The sequence below is a fragment of the Amia ocellicauda genome, chromosome 23 (assembly GCF_036373705.1).
Source record: "Amia ocellicauda isolate fAmiCal2 chromosome 23, fAmiCal2.hap1, whole genome shotgun sequence".
Lineage (NCBI taxonomy): Eukaryota > Metazoa > Chordata > Actinopteri > Amiiformes > Amiidae > Amia > Amia ocellicauda.
Window position 1 is genome coordinate 19,099,112 of NC_089872.1, and position 22,822 is coordinate 19,121,933.

A 22,822-nucleotide genomic window follows, 5' to 3' on the forward strand; every position below is an offset into this window, starting at 1 on the left:
AATGTTGTCCTTTTATTGGGCAGCCAGCCTGATGTGGATTAAAGTGTTGGATAACGATTTGGACAATTATAAGAGACCCCTTTGCCATGACAAGTGAACATCGGGCTTGGGTGCTCCAGCGAAGCATGTTTTTTTGTTTTTTTTTTCCCTTTCTTTACAAGTATGCCAATGGCCTGCCCTCCCCATATCGCAGGATGCGTCTACACTGCCTTAGACTGATATTTGTTAAAACGAGAGGCTTTTACCGACTAAACGATAAGAAGTCTTTCACACGTCGGTCCGAGTCCCTCGCTCTCCAACACGAGAATTTCACACAATATGCGTTTTTCACCAGGAACTGCCGATAGCTTCAGATTAATCCCTCGGCCACTTCTGCTTTTGTTCCTGAAAAGCTCACTTGGGATTTTCAGCAGTTTAGGAACAATTTGCTCTTTGTGGGGAGTTGGCAGCCTCCTTTTTAGGGATAAAACTAAACTGGCCTCCCACTTTTAGGGATGAGTGCGGCACGCAAGGGATTACACACATGGCAGGTCTGTGGAGAGGGAAGACTGGAGAAGAGGATGCTTTTCCAGGCATGTTTTCATAGATCACTGTGTGAAGACCCCCATGGACTGAAAACCCTGAATGTATTATTAATATACATGTATTATACTTTATTTTTCCCCTTCTTCCTTCACGTAGTCTAGTTCCCCAATGAACATGATAAATCGTACATTGCATCAGGTCATCTGTGATTTTGAGGTCACAATCATGCTAAAAAAGTAGCACGTTTGAACCTAATTGTACTGGTCTCCAATGCTGCTTTAAGATTAAGTAAATTGTTTCTCTGAGTACAGCAGGTGCACACTGACAAAATAAATCACCCCTTAAAGCACAGCGCTGCTAGTAAAGTAAAGAATAAGGAGCTGAATAGATTGAAACCAGAGATGAGGTTTAAAACCTTACCTTGTTGAGCTGCTATTAGTCTCTTGTTACCAGCATATCAGCGTATACCTAATCAGAAGGCTGCCAAGAAGAAAGATTAAGTCTGCCATTTACAACTGTGGCTGCAGGTGTATCAGGAGGATTTATCTCTAACCAGGGGCATGAAAGAGGAGAAAATAATGATCTTTACCTTGTAAACTCTGCAACGTCAAGGTTAAGGCTTAAAGAACCAGAAGCTGTTTCTATCTCCATAAATACTGTCGATTTGTGACACGACGCAAGCTTCCAGAATGCACAGATTTATTATAGTGTTTTTTTCCAAGATAGATTTCAAAAGACATTAAAATCTTAACTCGGCTTTCCAGCTCCACACAGACCAGACAGGCCTTGTGTGCCAGTGTTTGTGCCAGTAGCAGAATTGTGTTTCGTGGTTACATATTAAACTACTTGTGCATCGACACTGAGGTGAAATAAGCCTTGTGTAATGTACATAATCTTTCTGTGATGCAAATCCTGTGTGGATAGTTAAACGCAAACAAGTATGTTGATAGTTTTGGACACAAAAGCGAAGTTTGCTCTTGGTGCCACTCCAGACGGATACTGAAGCTAGATGTCCTGTACCGTAGCCAAGCTCGACTCATTTTCACACGCACCAAAACTTGCAAAGAAACATCTAGTCATGTTACAATTATATAACAAAACCTATAATAGGGTCAGGAGATAAATTAGTCCCTTCTATTTTTACTTTGCTGGTGTATAAATGTAAAAATACATTTATAGGTCGTTAATTTAAAGCAACCTAGGGTCCCTAACCTTTAATCAGAAGTTTCTTAACACCTGGAACAATTCCAATGTGATTAAATAAGCAGGTGATTTGCAGAATGACTATGTGGAGATCTGTGTGAAGAAAATGAAGTACCCTTTTCAGCCCTAGGTGACCAGAGTTCCCTTAATTCAACAAGTTTTTCCCTAATTGATCAATAACTTCCATGTGGTCCTAGTCTGTCGAAATAAGCCATTTAGAGTGACTGACAAAAGGATAGGGGCTCCCCAGGACCACCACCGATTTAAGGAGTGGAATGCAGAAAATAATCAAGAAATGCAATCAAATATGATTTCCTAGACATAAAACATTTGACTGGGACTTACATTGACTGTCTTCACCAAATCCTTTTTTTTTTCCTTTTGTTATCTACATTTACTTTTCTGTATATCAATGTAATTCTATTCCCTGTTTAAACAGATAGATACTAAAATATCAACACTTTCATCTTTGGCTACTGCATCTGATTGAAAACCTTGAAAACCCTTGTGGAGAAGTGAGCTCCAGTCTGCACACAGGGAAGCCTGTACCTGGGATCTCAAGCATGCCTGTGGAGCAGCCTGGCCACGCCTCCTGCCCGGAGTATAAAAGCAGCCCCAGCCGCGTTGCTCCTTATTATGACTACAGCAAGTCGGAGCAAGAGCCGGGCTGAGCTGCGGATGGAGACACGCTGCTGTTAGGATGCCATTAGCGTCCCTTCACCCGCATCTGTGCAACAACCGACAGGACAAAGAGGCGCAGGTCTTGTTCTCCTCACCGCTGCCTTGGTAAGAGTCATGCCTTTCCCTCCCATCAACCTGCACCAGCGCCTCTCCTCCCCGGGGAAGGAGCTCTTCAGAAAGAAGAAGCCCAGCGCCGCCATCCCCCCGCAGTCTCTGGAGAAGGACCCGGACAAGGCGAAGTTTCCCTCCTGCTGGACCTCGGCGCATCTGAAGCAGCTGGGGCGCAAAGCACAGCCGCGGATCGGCCTCCAGACGCACCGAGGGGCCGGGGATGTGGGGCTGGAGTGCAAGACCTCCTGGCTGTCCTTGCCCAAACCCCTGGGCAACTCCTGCGACAGCATGCCCGTCTCCAGCTCCGTGGAGTCCGCCACCCGCAAGAGCAGCAACCATTCCTCCCGGAGTTCACTAGCCAAGGATGAGGCCGAGGAGGAGATCCGTTTCTCCCTGAGTCTCACCCCAGAGGCCATCCTGGTCCTCCAGAAGCGCAACTTGGAGAAGCAGTTGTTGGCCAGGCAGCAGAAGTGCGCCCTGGCGTGTGCGTCCTCGGACCTGCGGCACCGGCGCGTCTACCCGGGCAAACGGGCGCAGGGCTCCAAGGGTCACCTCCCCGTGGCCAAGCTGGACACCTCGGACGACATCAGGACGATCGTGAAGATCTCCCTTTTGAACGACCAGTACAAATACGACGACGTGGAGTACGAGGAGGAGGACTACGATGTGGACGAGACCGTGGTGAGGAAATGCAAAGAGTGGCTGGAGGGAGTGGAGAGCGCGGCCGCTTTTGGGAAAGTCGATAAACTGTCCACTTTGCCGCATCTGAACGGTTGCTGATGTCGACCTTGACATGTTAAAAACCTGGACAGCCTCTGTCCTGGTGTGGGCAGGAGTTTGTTCTCGGATCTAGAAGCGCACACACACACAGACCCCCAGGTCACTTTATAACCACGCAGTATTTTAGCAGCGTTTCGTATGACAGGCGGTTTTATAATTTTGATATCCAGTAACTGCAGATCAGTTATGGGCATGTTACATGTTTCGGCATTTTGCAAAGATGGGAGCATTGATGCTGAGTTTTAACATGGTCTGTACGCAACACAAAATCCATCTTTGCTATTGATTTTACGCTTCTACATGACATTTAAAACCATCACACGGGGTTTGGGTTTGTACTTTTAAATCCAGCCCGGTTGCTTTTGCGCAATGGGCACAAGTGGCTGCAGAAGACCTTTCCAGTGACGGCCCTTTGTACTGCAGGACAAAAGCGAGCACAAACACAAAGCTTCTGCCTGCGAGGAAAACGACCATTTTCTTTTTCTTTTTCTTGGGTGGGAATCTGACAGCAACAAGGTAAACAGTCGGCATATTGTACAGACGACACTTTGTAAATGCTGTAAATCCAGGGGCTGTGTATTGTACAGTGTATTTATTAATACTTCGTTTACACACATGTATGCATTTGAATGTTTTGTTCTTAGTTTGTAATATTTATACTGAATAAAATGTCAGATTTTATTACTGTTATTGTTTCAGATCCGTATGTTAATGATGGGGTTGAGATGTTGCCTCCATTGTCACCACTACCACATAGCTGAAGACAATAGCTTGACAACAAACGACTAGAAAAGTTGAGCCACAGTGTTGACAGCACAGTGACTTTCTGTTCAGATTACACTAATCCTCACTCATGTTGCTTTGCACAATATTTTGACCAGCTTTAAAAGATCCACCTCTTTCAGTGCGTCATATACTTGTGTATATAAAGACTGAGAACTTGATCTGCTCTATAATTCAGCCACAAAACGGGTAATGCTTAGTTTTGTATCTTCAATCTTTCTATGGGACTTGAAGACCTTTTATATGCTAATCCTATAAGCTCTTTATGCTTGATCTACCCTAATCAGTTTTGTTGTAGATTTATTAATGTACTTTCTTAGCCCAATGCTCTAAAAGAGGAAGGCTTACCTGCGAGCCACACAGAGCTGAACTTTGAGTAGACTAATGTCAACTAAACCCCCAACAACCAGGGTGAAGTATTCACTGAAACCATTGTATTTGTTTCCTGTTGTTCCTCACGTCCGTTTCACAGGACTTGATTGATTTGGCTGCCACCGACTCAAACGGATGGCCCAAATAGACACAGGGGGTCCTTCCATCACAGTTTTACCACGTAGTGTTTACCAAGGGCTGCTAAAGCTGGGAACCTGAAAATACAGGCTGTTCTGTTTGAAGGGCCAGTTTATTTGGGTGGTTTAGTGAGGGTGGAAATGCAAATAAAAAAAGCAAAACAAAGTCAAATGCAAAGGGCAGTGGGGGGGGGGGAAGAAAAAAAAAAGTGCCACATAATATATGCTGTGAACTTTGTGCTCATTGGTTTAATGAACTACAGAGTTGTTTAAGTATAACCACGGTTTATAAAAAGCAGAGAGGTACGAGATACTGTTTTATTGTTTAGAGTATTTTACATTTTACAAATAAAAACATTCAAATTTTTTATACTTATGATTAAAAACTTTTTTTAAATCAATTCTTAAAATCACTTAAAATTTTTAAAATCTTTGTGATTTAACAAAAACAAAAAAACTTAACTTTAAATAAACAAGTGCACAAAACAACAAAACAAACGTGATTAAAGCAAAACTGCTAACCAACATAAAAGTCAAATACATTGATAATAACTGAAAATGCACTGGACAAAATAAAAAACAAACAAAAAGGTCCAATGCATTTAAAATTAAATCCAAAACGGACAATGTATTTGACAAAAAAATAGAACAAAACTAAACCAAAAAAAACCCTAAACAATTAGTGTTTTAAAACAGAGAGGTACGAGATGAGGTTTATTGTATTGACTTTAGTGAACTGACACTCTGCATTCTTTGGGTGCAGGTACCCCAGCTGTTGAGGGAGTGTGCAGGTGTTTTACACTCCGGTCGGGGGTTCAGTTGGCTGGTATCAAAGCCGAGGAACCGGGCCGACCCTGTTTTGCCACTGGGGGGCCGTGGTGCGATCGCCATGGCAACGCTGTCTTGCACACTGTTGCAGGGCAGGATTCCCCCCCACAGCCCTTTGTCACATTTACACTTGTTTCTGTATCAGATGGAGCTAATTTAACAATATTACATCATCAGTTCACACCGAATTTTAAAGAATACAATGATTCCAAATGAAATGAATGTTTGGCCACTATGGAGTATTAAGGAATTGCAGAGGTTTTGGTCCACAGTGTTAATCTGTCCGATACCTCCTATAAAACCTGAAGATGCAGTAATTTTGTCGAGGCCTCTGCACAGTATTTTGTCTTAGCTAATGTCAAATACTTCATATCAAAATTTGCTCTTTGTTACCTGGCCCACCACACAGCTGGGTGACTGAAGGTAAGAATGTGTATGTTGTTACCAAAAGGACTACAAATACTAGTCAGTAATTGCAACACAAATGTGGTTTTTAAGTGCACAGTGTGTGCAGCGGGGCTGTGGTCAGTTCACAACAGTGATAAGTCCCTACTTTAAATACAGTTACCCAAGGGTTGTAAAGTGAATGGAGTAATTGTCGGTGATGTTAATTCCCTGTGAGTGAGAGGAATTATAATCTTAACCGATCAGGACCTGGGCTAAAGAGGGACTAAGAGATTTGAAATACTCCTGGAAACCCTTATGAATTGAACTGGGAGTCACGCTGAGCAAATGTGTGCTTCGTGCAAACACCTCGATTACAACTCAATACAACTGCAAAACTACAAAAGTCTACTGACCAGTTTACTCTCCAGCCACACTCTTTCCCCCTTCAATAAAAAAAACAGCCTATGATCCCTGCACTGCCATGTCACACTGTAAAGAAGTGACAGATCCTGTTAGTGCAGTATGCTCACTTCAATGCAACGCAACAGCACACTTTAAACACAGCAGCAAAACAAAACTGGGGTACTCTGTGCTAATTATTCTTGAATAAATGATGATATCTGAGTATTTTAAGTGATTTCTTAAGTGCCTATATTAAACTTGGCTGAACTTACTATTTCTGACCATTGCTTTTTCAATTATTCATATCATCATATTTTGAGAGAGGCAGTTTTCTCTCTCTCTCTCTCTCTCTCTCTCTCTCTCTCTCTCAAAGGGATCAAGACTTGGTAGTGCTTTACATAGTATTGTAATTGGGTCTTTATTATATAATGCAATATCCCTTCATTATATCCCTGGGCCACTGAAATCTCCACAGCAACAAACTTTGAAAACCAAATGTTCCTATGCAAGGTGCTCTTAAAATATCACGTTTCGTAGCATAAGGGGATTTGGATGTAGCTGGCATGGTTTTCTAATTTTTATTCAATGCACTTGACACCCATTATTAAGAGCATCGGACCCGCAGTGCAGCCGTGTGCGCGGTGCATTGTGGGGCACTATAGCTACCTGTGTTGACCGATGTGCGGTGCGGATGGATGCGGTTCAGGTGGATGCGGTGCGGGTGGATGTGGACACTTTATTCATTAAGATCAAGTGCTGCGACTGTGTTATTTTCCGCGCTTGCGTGGTCAGTAAAGTTGTAAGTTTGTAGCCGTGATTTCTGCTGGAGCGTCGCTGTTACATTGCAGGTGCGTGGCTTGTTTTGCCTGCTTGCACAGACCATCATAAGCGCTGCTACTCTGCATAGTAAAATAACATGTGAGTAGTGCAGGAGTAGTGCTCATCTGGGTCTGGTCGCGTTTGTGTCATCTGCGCTACAGTAACGCGACCTTTATGCAAATCTAAGACGGAACAAATCGTTTTCTGCTTTTGATGTATTTCGCTTCCTTAACGATAACGATGAACTAATCTGAGACTGTGCATTATGCTGTTTGTTTCTTTGAATGCAAAACAGTTTTAATCGGAGATAGCCAACTCATTTCAGCTTCTAGAAATCCAGTTTAAATAAATAAGGAAACTGACTGTAGTGCGCGACTGACGTGTTATCTGTCTGATGTCGGTGCACATAACGGTGCATAAGATTAACCAGATCCTGCACGCATAGCTGAAGCTGTCCAAACGTGTGCATTGCTTACAGTGCAGACTCCTTCCACCTACTGTAAAAGTTTACACCTGCATGCTTTGTTAGCTTGTCTTGTATGTTTCCCCCACTGCTTTATCACGGTGATTAAGGACAATGACAGCCAGACCCCCTGGAAGGCACCAGAAAAGCACCCTGCCCTCCATCCTGGAGGCGTACCTACCAGCGGACCATAAGAAGCAGGTAAATGTAATGTATCGAAACTGTCGAAACACCTCTGTCTGTCAACCGATCTGTCTTATCTGTGTGTCCATCTGTCTGTTTATGAACAAAATCATATTCTAAAGGCAGGGTCAGGATTAACATGATTATTTCTTCCTTAACGACCTGGCCGCACAGGTAAGGGGAGTTTATGTCAGTGCTCAGAAGCCTGTGTCAACACCGAACCTACCAATGTAACCAGTACAATTGTTGCCCGAAAGAGTGTGTGTGTGTGTGTGTGTGTGTGTGTGTGTTACAAACAGGAATTTAAATGGAAGTCTTAGGCACTTGATGATTTGCATGTCTGATGAGCAGCATTTTCCCCACTCCAGTAAGTCAAACATTGTGTTTCTTTTCCTTTTCCCCCTCACTGCCCCTCCGCACAGTTTCCCTTCCTCGACACAGAACGGCCATTGACATGCCCGTTCTACGCTCTCGCTGGCTTTCATCAGTATTGGGGTTGATAAAATCACACCCCAGTGCGTCGTGCCCCGTCCATCAAGAAAAAAAAAAAGACAAATCACGGGGAGAACGGCTGAGAAGACGGTTGTCATGGTTATAAGTGGCAACACAGACCTCCACCCCCCCACCACCTCCGTTTTTTGTCTTTCCTCCCCTGAAGCAGAAGGACTAGAGAGCCCTCACAGCTGCGTGCTGCGGCGCTTAGAGACGGCGCCAAATCTGCTTCATTTCACGCGGTGACACTTCTCCACTCCCCCCCAGGCCCACCACCCTCCCGAGGGGCATCCGAAATGCCCGCCGCAGATCGATGGGCCCGGTTTACAAAACAGGCTGCGTCCGGCCGCCCGCAGTAACTCACGGCCATCGTTCGAGGAAGAGACAAGATAATTGCGGCTCGGGGGAGGCCTGCAGTATTGCTGTGGCAACAGAGCTTATAAATACCGCATGCTTCTAATAGCCATTGTGGAGACACACAAAGATCGTACTTCCTAAACAGGCAGAGCCACATAAAGGCAGGAGGTTGGTGTTCAGTGAGGGCCAATGGAGTGATGGAGCTTTTAACAAGACACCACACTGTAGAAGGTCAGGGAGACGCACATTGTCTCATGATGGGAAAGTAATTAGCTTCCATTTTAGCCACGTCAACCAGGTATTGATGAAGCCATTAAATGTCACATGCCTTTGTACCTCTGTGCACTGGGCAGAGAGAAATATTTCCCCCTCCGCTTCCCTCGGTGTGTTCTGTAACTATGGATCGGCTCGTTTTCCGATAAGGCTCTTGATTTTTACTTCTCGGTTCTTTTTTTTTATTTTTTATCTAGAATTCAAAAAGGTCTGACAGCGTTGGAAGGAAACGGTGGCATTAAATAGGTGGCACCTTTGTTTGTATTTCATGTACAAATCCAATTATCACTTGAATAGCACCGCAGGGATTTTTGGAGACTGAATGTTCTAGCAGAATCTTAAGTGTGTTGTCCAAGAGGGGGAACACAAAGAATGCTAATTAATTTCCTATTCAGAGACGTCTGAAGGGGACTCGAGAGCAAGGAACTTGAAGGGAAAGTAGCTTACGAAAGTAAAAGACGACTGTTGTCAGACCTTCTTGAGTTTCTGGTGGTGCAGAAATGGGCTCTCGGTGTAGGGATGAGATTTATATTGGTGTCTCTGAAGACCTTTGCTGCAGATGCTGAGCATTTTTTATTTTAGAAATGCTTTGAATATCAAAAAACCCTATCTGTGACGTGCCACAGTGAAGCCCTCACCATGCTGTCGTCCTCCATTTGTATTAGTTGAATAATGTTTTCATTTCCTGATATTGCTTGAAGAGACAAATGTAAAATATGTGTGTGGGGGAAAGAACTGCTACAGAATTGGCAAACGCGTCATATTCTTTCTAAAGACCCTAAAAGGCAAAGGGGATATTAAAAATAGCTTTTTTCATATCTAAAATGGCAGAAATGCGTGTCTAAGGGCTTTTGTTTAAAGGTTTAACAGACACGGTGCTGAGACACTTGTTTGAAGGCCCCAAGCAGTGTCGAGCTTGCAGATTTATTAAATTTTCTTGGATTGAGCAGCAGGAGTGCCTGTGGGACGGCGACTGGCGCACGTACACACACCCTGCATGTATCAAAATGTCCCAGTGAAGCTGCCTGAGGCTCAGATATTACTGGCTTTCCAGAAAACAAAAAACTGTAATTTTGACACATCCTAAAATGAGAAAAAGTGGTTCTATTATATGGTATTTTATTGTTTGAGTGACTGAATTAATGACTTAACTTTAAAACTCTTGTTTTAAGAGGGACTGTTTTCCCTGTGGTGGCTAGAGTGTTTATTTTATTGAGTGTTTTCATTTCTCTCCGGAGACGGACGCAAAGCAGTCTAAGAAGAAGGACAGGAGGGACGAGGCCGGTTTCGTGAAAAATTCCCACATCGGTGAAGAAGACGAGGAAGCTAAAGTCCTGAAGCAGGCGATGCTCGATCAGGTAGGTCTGGGAAGAGGCACCTCGTCTGATCAGTTAGGACTCGGATGAAAACCCGAAGTGAAAAACACAATGTTGAGCTACCTGTCAATCACATGGAACCAGTAGCATACGACAGCATTTATTTTTGGCCATGAAATTGTACTTATTCCAATGATAAAACATGCAGCCGATTTATTTTTCACAGGTCCTTCAAGGAAAGCAATACATGTTCTCATGCTGATTATTAAAATATTGGGTTACATCGTGTTCTTGCTGCTTAGAGTGGCCAAGAAAGCTGAACTTCCTCAAATTCGAGCAATGTAAAAGGTTTGTAGCATTATAAAAATACTTGTAACATAGAGCGAACTGTGTCTGTGTGAAAACTGTGACCTTGTATGGCAGTAACTACAGTTGTTATGACTGGTAGCTTCTCAGCAGTGTGTGATCCAGTGTACCAGGACTCCAAGAACACTTAGCATATAAATACAGACGACAACAAAACGCCAGCTAGTAAAATCTCATTTTTCCTGGGAGAAACCTCCAGTGCCAGAATCGCAGATCGCTTTGTCTCGCTCCCCTCTTCCCACAGACCCGTTTGAGTTTTATTAACCTATCTCCACTTTGCTTGGGACATGAAACCCATTTAAATTCTGCAGGACCTCCGAGTACACAACATGATCTTATAAACCGTGTACAAAGAGACGCAGAAGGAGATGTTCCCGGCGCGGATAAACACAAGCAGTTGATGGACCATTCAGTGTAGTCGGCACTGGGCGTTTGAGTTAATTGTCTATATTTTAAATTCCGTCCCTTTTCTAAGTGCTTCTAAATGACCCGGTAAAAAAATATCCACACGTTGGGGCAGTTCGAGTAATGTAATATTTGCACAGTATGTTTAAGATCTTCGTGTGACAGGCTTTGTAAAGATATGCAAATAGCAATGCAAATTTTGTAATCTAACCATTTACAACTGCAGTTTTAAAAGTATATATATTATTCCAAGAGACATGCATATTGTGAGGTTCGCACTACTTCCCATGTGGAGTTTTAGCTTCAGTTACTGTCAATGTTTCTCAGCTGTGTGGATTAAGAGAAGGCTGTTCTTCTCCCTTCTCTCTCTGCATCTTTTACTTGGATGAACGGTCGTTACTTTTGTTTTGGTCCATACATTCAGCTCTCAATTGACAGTTTTAACAACACCCTAATTACCCCTCCCTTCCTTGAAAGTGTTACATGTTTTATTGAATAAAGATGTATTTACCTCGCCATGTTTTCTTAGTTTCTCTCTTTTGTTTTCTTGTTGGCTTTTGAGTCGGTGCTCTGTTCAAAGTTGGTTTTCCTGTCCTCTCAGCGCCACCTGGAGGCCTATAAGAACGTGCACCGGCTCAGAGACACCCTGCACCGCCACTACACCAACCTGTTACAGGAGAAGGTCCACAGACAGAGGCAACAGATGCAGCAGCGCACCGTTTCAGTCCAGAGACCCCCAGAGAAGGACGCTGGCCAGGTGAGAGCCAGGCTGGGTTTTAACGAGAGAGAGTGAACAAAGCCTAACAAATATAGGGAAGCCTCAATTATTTATTTGTTTATTTTTCATTTTTTGATCCTCCATGTTCCTCTTTACACAATCACATAATGCATTCACACATATATAAGCATTTGTGTGTGTTTCCCCCTCACCCTTCATATAGATGTATAAGGATCAACAATTGTGTAAATCATTTATTACATTTCAGTCTATACAGTGCCTCAGAAAAAATGTGTTAGGAGTAACAGAAAATTAACCAACCATGTAGGAAATCATGAATTACTTCCTTTTTTAGTATATATTCTTTTTATTTGATATTATATGGTTATTACAATAAGACACCAGCAGATGGTGCTGTTTACTTAGGTTCCTGGATGTCAAACCACATTCCTAGGAGACGTACATTTCTCCAAATAGTCCAAGTACTATACAAGTCTCTACATTCTTCAATTTAAAAAAACGAATTGTGTGTTTACATGTCTACATTTTGGCTCATTGGTTTTATATCTGTGTTTGTGACTGTAGCACACTTTGATTTTTTTTTTTTTTTTTTACTATTTCTGTAACCCAGTTTGACATGCTTTAGTTAATTACTATTACTTCGATAAGGTTGGTCTTTAATTTTATTGATGTCCAGCATCCATACTTAATCTATATGATTATGGGCTAGGATTTGCTAATTCCATCTTCTCGGCTGATGGTAATTGCTGAGTCGTGGAGGGGTCTTGTCTTCTCATCCTGCCTGTATGCGCAAGAGCTCCTGACAGCGTCTGGGCCCAAATACACAAAGTGTTAAATCAAAGCCAGAGACTCTCAACACCTCTACCCCTCATCCTGGCAGAGGATCATTGGGAAACTATCAGTAGTGGAAATGGTTTTTGTTCAGCTGCTAAACCGCCACGTTCTGTGCGAGGATATTACTGGGATCATTAGAAAGGGCAATTAGCATGTAATCCTTTGAGCCCTGCATTTCCCCGAGCTGTTAGGACACCGACTCATCTGCGTGAGATCAGGAAGGCTCTCTTTGAAAGGCCATTGCGTGTATTGTAGCTCCTGGCCTGGATGCAGGCGTCGAGGTTGTTCTTTTCAGCACTTTTGAGTGTCACGTTTATGATTTATATTTTCAAATCTGTGTTTCTAATTTTGAATACGTATGCCCATTAATTGCATTCTTCTTTGTAGGGGAATTCAACATACTTTAGATGTTTGTCTGATCCTAATTAATCCAGATTATCTGAATTTCTTTTCTCTAATTCAGTGGCAATTTAAGGTAATTTTTTAAGGTAGTGAAATTAAATTTGTTACGCATAAAGAGTCTCCGGCTGATCAAAATTCAAGATTAATCAATTTTTTTACTTCAGTATAAACATACCAAACAACCACAACAAATCACTAATTTGTGCACAAGTATATTGAGAGAGAAAAACACTTTATTAAAATGTTAACTTCAAAATGGGAGCCATCTTTAGATCGTGTTTTCTGAAAAGGTGCCGTTGATTTTGAGTTTGCCTTTGCGACGCTGCCGCGGAGTGGAGTAGAAAAGTTGATGAGACTCAGAATCTCGTCTGGTCTCTCTTTCCATAAAAGGTTTAGTCCTTCAGGAGGCAGTAATTGTTCTTTCTAATGACATCGACTTAAAGAGGAAGATAGAAAAAAGGTTTATGGGCCTGCCAGCAGGAATCCTTTGGTACAAATTGCTGGGCAAATGAAACGGCCTGTTGTTTCCTCAGCCGGGTCGTGAGGCCCTGTCAAAGCCGCAGAGGTGGGCAGGACCAGCAGGCAATGCCACGGACACCTGCTGGGCCCTAATTGGTCCCCAGTGTTGTTAATGGCTTCCTGTGGATGCGTGTTTACTTGTCATTTGTTCTGTGCTTTCTTTCCCAGCTTCTGAAAGACGCACTGCTCACCGTCTCCCTCCCCCCCAACCCCCTCTCTCTCTCTCTCTCTCTCCCAGTCTGTATCAGTGTCTGTACGCAGACTGGCCTCTTCCACGCTTTGTCACGATGACCAGTATCTGCAATCACTACCCAAATCCAGCTATTACTTGGTACGTCAGTGGTCTCGTTTGTTAACTACAGTGACAGGTAAAATTGGCCCACAATAGTTTTTGTGTGTTAAACATTTTGAAACCAGTGTTATCTTTTCAGTGGAAAACTCCCCATACTGTGGAGGATTGTGTGTTGAAATTGTGGGTCGATATTGCTGTTTTCAGGACACGTTAAGATGTTCTCTGGCAATAGGAACATGTGTGGGTCCACAGAAATTTTGCCCCAGAAGATTTGACTGCAGTTCACTCTTTTAAAAGGGGCTGCACTTACACGCTCATTCTAGTGTTTTTCAATACTAGGTTTCAGTTTGTATGTATATCTTCAGATCATAGATCTCCAGAACCACTTGACTAGTTGTGGGTTTCTGAAGACCAGGCAGGACCAGGAGGAATTCTGGAAGCTGGTCCAGCAACACCGGCACTCTGCCCAGCTGAGGGCACGACTCCAGGATGTCAAAATGAGGAGTTGAGTGACACAATTATCTCAATTATAATGGCATTAGTTTATGGGAAAAAATAAAGCTGAACAGATGGAATTTTGTTGTTCTTGCACATCTGATTATTAGGTTATGTATAGTACTTATTTTGTCTTTATGTACACTAATTGTACTCTTAATTTAAAGTTGCAAGTTTGCTGAATATATAATAAGTTTGTGTGTCTCTTCTGTTTCAAGTTAAAATAATGTGTGGACTTTCTTTCCTGCAGTGACTGGATATAGATCTGCTCCAAGTTTCACTCTCAGAACAAGTGCTGAAGATGCACTTGGTCAACCAAACACAATTCATCTTGGCCACATGGAGGAATCGCTCCAGGTAAGTCACCCAACCACCAGGAGAGGGTGACTGGTTTTATATGAGGTGTATGTACTTGACTGAAATTTAGATTATTCTTACTTTCTTTCATAGGAAGAGATCAATAAATATCTCATTGGTAATAAGATTGAAGGAGATTCCTAGTTCCCCCTAAAAGCTTTGTGGTCTGAAGCCAGTAAAGAGCTGGACGTGGTTTACTCATTGTAACACTTTTAGATAACTTTCAGTGAGAGCTTAGCTGGCCCAGGCTGTGTGTGTCAGTGGTTTGCGATTGTGTCTGTGTGGTGTGGTGTGTGTGTGTGTGTGTGTGTGTGTGTGTGTGTGTTGCAGTGGTGCATAGATGAGTACAGGTCTACTCCACTCCCTGCACAGAGGAGAGGACGGAGGGGCAGGGCAGGGTTTCACAGCAGGGTGTGAGGTACACGTGGCACTGTCTCCATGGGATCCCCGGCAGTTTCTAATGTGCCGTTTGCATTCTTTCCTTGGGTGCTGAAGAAGAGTTTGACCTCCCGATGTCGAGAATTAGCTGGCTTGTCATCCGTGCTCTAAAGTTACAATCATTTATACCACTTTGTGTCTGCTTTCTGAAGAGGATATCTCCCAGTCAATCCACCACTAGAGAACCCGGCATCATGCTCCTGTGGACATGAACGTGCTCGTGCTCCTCCCTGTGTTTCTTTGTAAGCGATCTCGGCCATGTGACATGACAAGAACATGCCATTTCCCCCCCCCCGGTCTTAATTTGTTTTTGAGCATGTGTTTGAAAGTTTGCTCCAGACAGGATCCTTTCGATTTCTTTGGCAGCGTCGACCACTTAAGATCCTTAAAGGTGCTTCACAACTGACTTCGACTGAGGCCTCCCAGAGCGGGGCGGATTAGGGGGCCTGTCACCACACCGTGAGGAGGGTGGGCAGCCTTTCATCCTGCCCCCGTCCAAAGACAGGCCACATGGGCCCCTGTTTGCCCGGCCCAGCCCAGCACAAACACAGCTCCCCTCGCCGCTTGTTACCATCAGAGAGTTCACAAACTGGTGAGATGACCAAATAAAACAGTAGCAGATGACACATTTCAGTGTGATAGCTGTTAAATTGTCATTGGAGGTAGAGCACTAGATCAGCCGAACTGATACCGTTAACACAGAGCTTTTGATCGGTTTGGGTTTGGTTGCCTTTCTTATCTGGGTTTTTGTGTGTTGGTGGTTTGTAGGCATTTTATCTCCACCCTAGAGATGACAAGATGTTTGTTTTCCCATCAGTAATTGGATACCGATCCTTGTCCAGCTTTAGCAGGCCATGCCCAGTTTTGTGACATTTAACATGGTGTATCAGGAAGAGAAGTGACAGAAAAAACAGCATAGTGCATTCTTAATGAATTAAGTTGATTCTGTGGTGAAGAATTGACCCAAGGATAAGTCCCCGGTGTACCAGTATGGTGGAGTCAGAGAAACGAGGCTAATTGTTGTCGTAGTTGTCAATGAGTATCTAACTCTGTTTAGTAAGGGGATGTATGATGTTAGTAAGAGTGTGCAACTGCTGCAGGTACCTGGATTTCAGAAATTAGGAGGCCGGTTAGAAGAGTCACAGGGGCTTGTGCGGACAAGTATTTCTGCAGTGTGAATTCTCACGGCTACTCTGACAAACATGGCCGCCTAGGGATAGCACTCGTGCTCGCTCCTGCCAGATCGCATTCCTTGAGGCTTTGGGAGTTCCTAAAAACCAACAGCAATTAAAGCTAATTCCCCATTTTTACTGAGACTTGAAACCGCTCAACATCATTCAGGTTGCAAGGGGAATCCGTAGAAATTTGTCGCAAGGTTAACGCTGTTACAAATTTAAGGCAATGAAAACGTTTGTTGGGAAGGATACCAACATCGCCTTGTGTGTCTTTAAATCTCGTTTTTAGAAGTTATAAGAAGTGACTGCCTGCTTAGAATCTGAAATCGATTTTTAAGTAAGACTTCATGTGTGTGCAGTTCTACTTTCTAATGCAATGTGCATGTTGTGTACACGGACAGCAATATCCTATGAAATTTGATGTAGAAGGAAATGCGTTCACATAAGCCTGCAGCCCCATGTCAACATGCCTGCCGTCTTTCCGGACGCTTTGCACGCCGTCAATCCACGTTCTTTGCCTGCTTCAAGACACGCTGAACTCTCCAGCGGGATTGTGTCTTGGTTTTCTCACCGGCCTGCTCCCACTGGCTTTGTGTTGCCCTGTTACTTCGCTGCACGGTGCTGTGAGTAAACTGCTGCCACTTAGGAGCCCTTTCACTGGGGATTTGGCACCCAGTAGCCAAAGTGTGGCGGCACGCTGGTGCGCAGTGTTATCGGGTGTGACCCGCGGCGCTCCCAGGCTACCCTTGAGAAGTAGCACATCATTAGGAATATATTAACAACTAAATGTGCACTTCGCAGGTCACATCCCAAACAGGACAGCTGGAGAGAAGTTCGCTGGTACTTTCTGTGCTTTCGCTCAGGTTTTCCACCAATTCAGTGAGATATAGTTTCCGCAGGGAGATGGACTGATCAAACTAATTGACTTGGTGCTTTTTATATCAATCTGTATCCTCCAAATTTGCTCCGCTAAAGCCAGGAAGAATTCTTGCACTGACTTCTACGTGTCGCCTACTTCACCTAAATCATTTCTGTCCTCTGCATTGCTTTTGGGGGTGGCTTTCTATTTTATGTCCATGAATAAGCAATAGTGATCCTTCTAGCTCCTCATTGGTTTCTTCTCCATATTTTAGCGTTGCTGATATTCCAGTGTCCAGTTTATTCATTTCAAGGGCAGCTGGAGTTTTAATGTGGCGCAGTCTTTGTAAGGAATTACAGAAAAGCATGAATATTTTTCCCTAGTCCCGATTATGGTTAACCTTCTCTGTACCCCATGCCCTGCTTTTACCCATGGTATTTTTACCCAAAATACACTTGCCAAAGCCCTGACTTATTCACAGTTAGGTGAGATTTAAAAATGAATGAATATGGATGGTTCTATTATATTTCTGGCACAGATCTCCAGATCAGAACGCCAGACCATCTGAGAGGCTGTCTGCTTGGAAAACAAGCGGTGCTGTAAATGTTGGGAGTAGGTTTTAAGGAGTATGCTTGGCCGGCCTGTTGACTGTTATTCCTGAACTGGCCTCCATACAGAATGCTCTTTCAGAGAGCGGCGACGCCTGTGAAAGCAGCCCCCATCATCCGAGCAAACAGAAGAAGGAAGACGACGAAATTGAGCAAATGTTTCCCAAGGTAGGTGTCAAACCTCAGGCGGAGTAATCCCTCTTCACGGCAGCTCTGTGAGGCAAACACACCTGCCTGGTGCTGGGAATAATCTCCTCTTTCCTCCCCGGGTAATAGCCTGGGGAGAGAGGGCTGTAGAAGCCACTCTCCTCCTTTCGTAGGTCACAGGAGGAGGCTGCGTCTGTGAATTGCAGAAATAGCACAGCAGTGGACAATGTGGAAGGTTTGAAATACTGGTTTAAAATGCATCATGAAAGGATGTGTGGAAAGTGACAACTTTTTGATATGACAACTAATAAACATGTATGATTGCAGAGGGTCTATTCTCTCTAAACCGGGTCCGCCAGATTCATAAAACATCAGAAAAGTCATGCCAAATTTCTGCCATTCAACATATTTTAGTGACCCTTAAATTAATACCTAGAGAGATTGATGTGACAGCATTTCAAATTGCAAAAGAATGTCCTTTTAATTAGAAAAAAAAAAAAACAGCTGACAACTTAGTATAGTGGTAAACATTATGATTAATAATAAAATGAAGACCCTAAATGTACCAGTGTATGACTTGAGGCACTGTAAAGACAAATCAAAAACTGGCACAGTCCCAGGATTACATTACTGCAGTCCAAATTTAGTTCCTGCATACTGAAGCATATTGTGGAAAGACCCAAGTTTTGTTTGCCAACTTATGAACTGGAAAGCAAACATAATTAAAGCATTTCTGAGGAGGAGGAAGGGGGGGGGTTGAATATCTGCTGAGAGGCATGTTGGGATCGAGGGCTCAGTTTGTCACACCTCTCTGTCAGAGTCAACCTGGGCAAACAGACACCGGCCGACATGAGAGAGCGAGCTGTGAGGAAGGCAAACAGAGCTGAGACGGCCGGGTAGAGGCGCTGGCCCGGGCATTAGTCATTCGTTTGCAACCCTCGGCTCTGACAGCTCTGGACAGGAATATAGAAAAACAGTTTCACTTGGCTACTGAAAAAGCCGACTTGTGCAGACGGGGAGCTTTTTTTTTTATGGTGTCACAACCTCTTCACAAAACGCAGCGTCTGTGGGAATCCCTGACCGGGGATTTGTGGCAGAGGCATTAAAGGCTGTTTTGGAGACTGTTTTGGTCTGATAAAATTACACGGTGTTCTCAGTAGTACAGGCATGATTTCTATATTATATAAAAACACGTTGAGTTAATAATGAGGCCTGTATACAGATGTGCCAATAGAGAGAAGTGATGTTCAGCCTACAAGATTCCCCCGCTTGTAAAACGCTTCACTTTGACTGCGCTGTGATAATGGAGGCTCCCAGCAGGGCCCTGGAGAGCGTGGCAGGAGTTAACCCCCTCGCCTCAGCTTCTCGCACCTCGGCCACGGCCCAGTGTCGGGTTATGGTCTCGCACCATGAGACGCAGGACAGCAGAGCGAGACCGTGAGGAAGTCCATTGAGGGACACCGGCCTTGCCTTTGAAGCTGACAGTGAGAGTGGGACTCGACTTCCTTCTCAGATAATCAGTGGACATGTTTTTTTTTCAGCTAACTCCGCTGTCCCTCACAACCCGATTGGCTGAGAGCTCGTTTGATACTAGTATACGGTTCTTATGTAGCTGTATATGGCATAGATAAGTACTACTGTTGCTTATCTATAGATGTACTTGTGTGAAGCTACTTTCTAGGGGGGGAAAGTATTCTGATCTCTTTTCAAAACTGTACAGCTTCTTGAAACCACGCTACAAATTCTCACAGAATAGTTTCCGTCTGCAAGATTATATTGTTGGTTTCTATAGATCATTGCCTTTTGTCTATTTTTAGTTTTTTTTATTTCCCTCCAACAGCTAAAGGTCCCCAAGTTTATTACACTCCAGCCAGGCTTCGTGAAGCAGTGCAAGGCCCTGCATGAGGTATGTAATGCGCATACAATGATGATATTATTTTTCAGGCTTAGACGTGTCTGAATTTTAATGCCTGCTTCTGGCTACAGAAACGTTGCTCATGTGAATGATTTACTCGTGGTTTTACCAACAACTGTATGTTCATCAGTTTGACTGCCCAGATACAATTCTAATTTTAAAATGTTGTACTGTGTTGGTATTCTGTCGACAGCACAAGATCCCCGAACCACTGCAGAGGAGTAAGACCAGAGAAGTCAATCTCGGAAAACTTCACCTCATGTACAGCCTGTCCCTTAGCAATATGGCGTCCACACAAAGGTTGTTTTGCCTTCATTAAATCTGTGTGAAATACAGTGAGAAAATGACTACACCGCAATTGAATATGTAGTTTTGGGTATGATGGTCATTGTTATCAAGAAATACAGATGGCTGAGAATCTTGAACATGAGATAAACATTTAGAAAAGTGGGAGTCCAACTAATTCTCAAAGTCTTTAGTGTACATATAGTAAATGTTCTTTAGTGTGGAAAACAGACTGAAACAAGATGACCTGTTTTGGAAGGTGTTCAGTGAGGTGTGAGAGTCAGGATACAGACCCTTCAGTGACGAAGTCTAAATTTGTTCTTCTTTGTTTGTTGCTAACTTGGGCAGACTGCTGGACCGAAATGGACAGTTTACAGACTTCAGAGAGGAGTCCAATGCACACAATCTGGTCAGTCGACAAACATGTCGTCCTAATGCTTTAGGAGAAATGGCTTTCTATTTAAAGATGTTGCAGTAGGCAGCACAAGTGTCCTCGTATAAATTATGGAACCGATTATACAAACTCCCTTGACTAGCTGTAGCTACGGAGAGACTCTACGGCAGAACTGCTTTGATAGTTTCAGGTCAGATGGCAGATGTAATTGAGGTGGTTCTTTGTTTGTGACTGGTTTGGCTTTTTGCAGAGGCACTACCTGTTCCCCAGTGAAAGTGGGTTGAAAGGAGAGCAGTTTCTCCCCCGTCTGTGTCCCGCGCTGCTCCCTGCACCCAGCGTCGCGTCTCCTCTCGCACCCGCGGGGCTGCCTCAACACGACACCGCCCCGGCCAACGTGTAGGAGACCTTATTACAAACCCTTGTTGTTTTATTAGGCCACACTAAATTGACTTCCCATTGGACAGCTTTCCCTTCCTGTATGTATAGGACCTACCCATCCTTGACCATAACGGTTAGTGTTGAACGGCACTGCTTTAAAACAGTTTGCTTTGTCTCCCAACCTTTTCAATCCAAACTCACATCTACTGCATCTAACGGTTTAAATTATTATATTAAATAACTATTAAATTGACTAAAAGATTTCATATTAGAAACCTAGTACTCAAGTTCATCTGCTCTTTTTTTGCTTTCTGTTCTTTCTCTTTCGTTGATGTCAGTTGTCCATGTTGCAGGAGGCCCACGGCTGCGGGGAGCTCTGTTGTTGAGAGTGAGAGAGGTCCGTCTCAGTCCCCGGACCCTCTGACCATGGAGGAGGTCCGCCTGAGAAACCCTGTGAAGGTGTGGGTCACAGTCTGGGGTCCGAGCTGCATGGTTCTGTAATGCCTCATGATTTGGAAACAAATTAAAAACCTTAAGTGTCTTGGTTTGGTTTTGCCAAAGTGGATACATTGAATAAGCTACGACTGTTTCAATAAGATGCTTTTACTGTGTTTCTTTTGGTTAGCATGTTCCTCTTCAGTGACTGAAGGGTCTGAAATGTCTGAAAACATGGGGATTTGTTTTAAACATACATTTATTTGAATTGTAAAAATATATGATTTGATGTTTTTCCTCGTAGGAAGTGAAGCGGCCTGACAAACTGTGGATGAATTATGTCAGGGATGCCTCCAGCAAACCGACGCTGATGATTAAAAGCGTGCACTGTGACCACGACACGGGCTAGTTGATTACAGAAATCGATTCACCAAACCTACGAGGAGACACGAGTGTAAATTAAAAGACCAAACTATGGACTTCGCTTCTCATTCTAATTCCTTTGGACCAGACTGATGTGAAATGGAGATCTCGCAGCAATCCATGTATGCGTGTGTTTTGGACATGCGTGTTCTGCGAGAAACCACCATCACGGGAAAAGAACCGTCTAATCCCAGTTGTGCTGTTGTCATTAGAAATCAATTGTAATGTTTGCAGTCATTTGTTTGTTTTATGCTTGATCTGTGAGTAGAAAAGTTTCTTGTATGAATGTTCTGCATTTCATTCTGTAAAAGGTGGTACACAAATAATGTAACTGTACTTTATTTCATAATACAATTAAATGTGTAAAAAGTTTTTATATACAAATAAACTTGGCATTATTAGGAGTGGTATTATTCACGTTCTTACAAACAATTGCACAGTTAAACTAGAAAATAAGTTTTGCACTCTTTGACATGATGAAAAATAATGAAAAATCCCGCACAGCTGGTGTCAGTCGTCCTGTTCTGCCCATCAATCATTTCTGCCCCGAGAAGAAAATCTGCCAGCCTTTATTTAATTCTGCAAAGAAAGTGTAAATCATGAAAATATAGAACTAAAATCAATTAATTGAATAACATATCACAGTTAAATTACAGTAGTGTAAAACATTATTGAAACCTTTGTTAAATGGGGTCTTGATACCAACCTGCAACTCTATCCCGGTTTTTAATGGCCAGCTGGATGTTCTGTGACGGGAGAAGAGATGCAGTGCCTTCATTTAGATTATAAACGTGCATTCAAAGCGTCAGGCCATATATAAGACATGCTCTCAATGAATGCCTGCTTTATAATGAACTGTAAGAGACACAACCTCTCAGCAACAGCTGTACCTGGTTCAAGCAAACCGCCATGTGCTCAACTGCGCGCAGAGAGCAGCGCATCTGCCGCAAAGCCTGCAGCTCCTCCTGCAAACAGACACGCCATTATTACTACAGAAATAACCCCCTTACACAGCTGGCAATGGTCTCTGCCCGTGGAGAACTAAAACTGCACGTAATAAAGTCCCGCATCGACCACTATACAGGTCGCCCTAGCTCGCTCTAGCTATTTACCGCCGTTCTGCGCAGACCTGCAGAATTCCAGCGACCCCATTGGTGGAGCCGCGCACACCTGCGCAGACCTGCAGAAATAATGCAGCTACAGCACATTTCAGTGACCCAGAAGTCAGTTAAGTCAGTCAAACC

General features: G+C 43.5%; 2 protein-coding genes across 4 annotated transcripts; both read left to right on the plus strand.

The window, feature by feature from the left end:
- Positions 1-2,352: 2,352 nt before the first annotated feature.
- prr18 (proline rich 18) lies at positions 2,353-3,981 on the plus strand. The gene has a single exon (XM_066696421.1). It carries the CDS (start codon positions 2,524-2,526, stop codon positions 3,298-3,300), a length of 777 nt encoding a protein of 258 aa, XP_066552518.1. The 5' UTR covers positions 2,353-2,523; the 3' UTR covers positions 3,301-3,981.
- Positions 3,982-6,880: 2,899 nt separating this feature from the next.
- On the plus strand, positions 6,881-21,807 carry LOC136718716 (uncharacterized). Of its 3 annotated transcripts, none has more exons than XM_066696422.1 (14): positions 6,881-7,057; positions 7,602-7,692; positions 10,035-10,154; positions 11,485-11,640; positions 13,616-13,708; positions 14,035-14,173; positions 14,415-14,521; positions 17,671-17,769; positions 19,589-19,654; positions 19,857-19,963; positions 20,297-20,357; positions 20,593-20,738; positions 21,059-21,179; positions 21,460-21,807. In XM_066696422.1, the coding sequence occupies exons 2-14, from the start codon at positions 7,606-7,608 to the stop codon at positions 21,562-21,564; spliced, it is 1,407 nt and encodes a 468-aa protein (XP_066552519.1). In that variant the 5' UTR covers positions 6,881-7,057; positions 7,602-7,605; the 3' UTR covers positions 21,565-21,807. The 3 variants fall into 3 exon arrangements, with proteins under 3 accessions (XP_066552519.1, XP_066552521.1, XP_066552520.1); XM_066696424.1 differs by having other exon boundaries at positions 21,074-21,179; XM_066696423.1 differs by lacking the exon at positions 6,881-7,057 and having other exon boundaries at positions 7,075-7,692.
- The last annotated feature ends 1,015 nt before the right edge of the window (positions 21,808-22,822 follow it).